Source organism: Amphimedon queenslandica, unplaced genomic scaffold (assembly GCF_000090795.2).
Source record: "Amphimedon queenslandica unplaced genomic scaffold, v1.1 AMPQUscaffold_13422, whole genome shotgun sequence".
NCBI classification, from domain to species: domain Eukaryota; kingdom Metazoa; phylum Porifera; class Demospongiae; order Haplosclerida; family Niphatidae; genus Amphimedon; species Amphimedon queenslandica.
The window spans coordinates 248223-250672 of NW_003546342.1; the positions used below are offsets into that span (position 1 = coordinate 248223).

A 2450-nucleotide genomic window follows, 5' to 3' on the forward strand; every position below is an offset into this window, starting at 1 on the left:
AGAGCCTGATACCAATGCATTTTACAAATATCATTTCTCATAATTATCTTCTTTCATTATGGCAGTTAATAATTGTAATTTGCAAGCAAAATAATTAGCGAGTTTTAATTTCATATTTGCCTAGAAAATTAAAAATCACATGTCCTGCTGTACAGTATGCTAGTGATTCTTTTTAAATTTTGTATGACTTTACAACACTACCATTTAACTAAGCCATAGCTACGTGTATATTATATTTTGTGCTGATGTAACTAACAAGATAGACATATTAATGGAATTTTATTGTGTTAATAGAGTGAAGAAGAGAACATACCCTTGGAACCTTTAGAATTGGAGAATGTGGAATCCCGTCAGACCAAAGTGAGATTATAGATTATAATCACTTACATGTACTCTGAATTGTATGTTCAGTCAAATATTTACTCTTTATGTCATTTGATAGCCAATGTCCTCTCCATGGCTGGACAGGCAAGAGATGTCAACAAGCCCATTGTACTATCATGATGAGACGTCAGCTGAGCTAGTAAGTAATATAATAATATAAAATACATGGACACACGCACACACGTATAGACCCCTTTAGGCGAGAATTAGTTTGTGATACCGTATATCTATTTTATACACAAAGAAATAATATCAAACGGGTTTTCATCCGCCATGTTTTACATCAAAGTTATGTAAAGTTCCAATGGCTGATGTGCAAAGTAGAGCTGTTTTGCCAAACAAGTTTGTTGTGCTCAACTCAGTATGATGAGAGGCTTCCTATCAACTGTTCTTTACTATAGCAAGATATTTTGAGGACTTAAGAAATCTGGGAGGGCCAGAATGATCAGTTTTTGACTCCCCTCACCGCTCAAAAAGGAAAGCAGGCTCATGCAACAAGAGTATTGCACTATACTTCCTAGGTGGGCTTTCTTGGCATCTTTTTTTACTCTAAAGTAGTTTTTAGCTTCAAAATGTAGTGGCCAGGATCTCCAGGACACAGAAAGCACTTGCTGCTTGACGTAAAAGATGTCAGCCAATTATTGTACGTGGACGTATACCGTAACTGAAATATAATGATATTCATTTCAAAATTAATGATATTCACAAGCTACTACTTTTTACCTAAAGGGATCTATAGAAATTATGGCCTTACAGGCTACCGTATAGTGGGAAATTTTGGAGTGAATTAAATTTGGCAAATTTGACATTTTTATAGCCTTTCGCCAAAATAAAATATGCCATTTTGAGCCATATTCTACGCATGCTCAATGGCATGTGGCCACTAATTTGCCAAATTAAAATTTGTCAATCACCAAAATTTAGCAATTCACTAAATTTAGCTGCCTCTAAAATTTCCCGCTATACAGTATACTGCTGAAACCAAACCTGCATATACACAACCATGCATTGTAATCCTGTGCATTATAATTATTTTGTACTAATTTTTATAGCAGCAGACTCATGACAGGGCACCATACAGGCCTGAAAAGACTACTGCAGTAAGAGTAATGATTCAAAATTTTGCACACACATGTATTACATGTACTTTCAACAGGGACAGAGAGAAGTAAAAAGATGTAATATTTTATAATTTTCAATCGCAATAGAAAAAATAAAAATATTAGCTACTTTTATATTTTGTTAGTTTAGGTATTGTTATTATTAAATTTATTAATTAAGAAAGGAGTCTGTAAATAATTGCAACTCATAACAATAATGTATATACATAAAGTTTGGTATTTACTATACATTAATATCAACAGTATCATTTGTTTCATTAGTGTTAGTAGATGCATGTGGTGAGGGTACTGTGTTACTTTTCATTCCATCATCTTCCTCTGATTTTCCACCACAAAAACTCATTGCATTCCAAATCCTTATTAATATCTTCCTTATATACAGCACTGGACAGGTGCAAGTTGACAAACAAACTAAAGTGTGCATCTCTGTTTAACATGTGTGTATAGTTTTATGTCTGTAACGTGTAATGTACATCAGTTTGTTGATATTAATACATAAGGCTATACACTAACAACATACTCACTAGATAGTGCACTAGTTATACATGCACCATACACACTCACTATACAGTACAGGCTATCATGATTACTTTTAGTTTACATATTGTGTGTATCATGCCTGTATAGTTTATCTTAGTTTGCATAAGCTACATTTGTCAACTTGCACGTGTCCAGTGCTGTAGTTTAGGCCTAAATTAAATTTTCAGCCAGTAAGTAAATGATTTGTATAAACTACATGTACATGCAATAGTAAATGTGACCATGTATCATATAAACTGGTGATATAGTGAGCCTATACTGAAGGCCATATCTACATGTACATGTGTAACTTTTTACAACACTGCCATTTAAAATAAGCCATTATAAGTGATGTCATTTTGGCAAACTGAAGTCATTTAGAAAGAAAATGTTTAAGTGTTATATGTATTTTTTAGTGTCTATAAG

At 33.2% G+C, this 2450-nt stretch overlaps 1 protein-coding gene across 1 annotated transcript in view; it reads left to right on the forward strand.

The window, feature by feature from the left end:
* The window catches only part of LOC109581730 (serine/threonine-protein phosphatase 6 regulatory ankyrin repeat subunit C-like), a 3588-nt gene extending 2032 nt beyond the window's left edge, over window positions 1-1556 (forward strand). The window contains exons 7-9 of the mRNA XM_019996095.1: window positions 295-360; window positions 443-523; window positions 1437-1556. Coding sequence (XP_019851654.1) covers window positions 295-360; window positions 443-523; window positions 1437-1556 — 267 coding nt within the window. The remainder of the gene's footprint in view (window positions 1-294; window positions 361-442; window positions 524-1436) is intronic.
* Window positions 1557-2450: the final 894 nt, after the last annotated feature.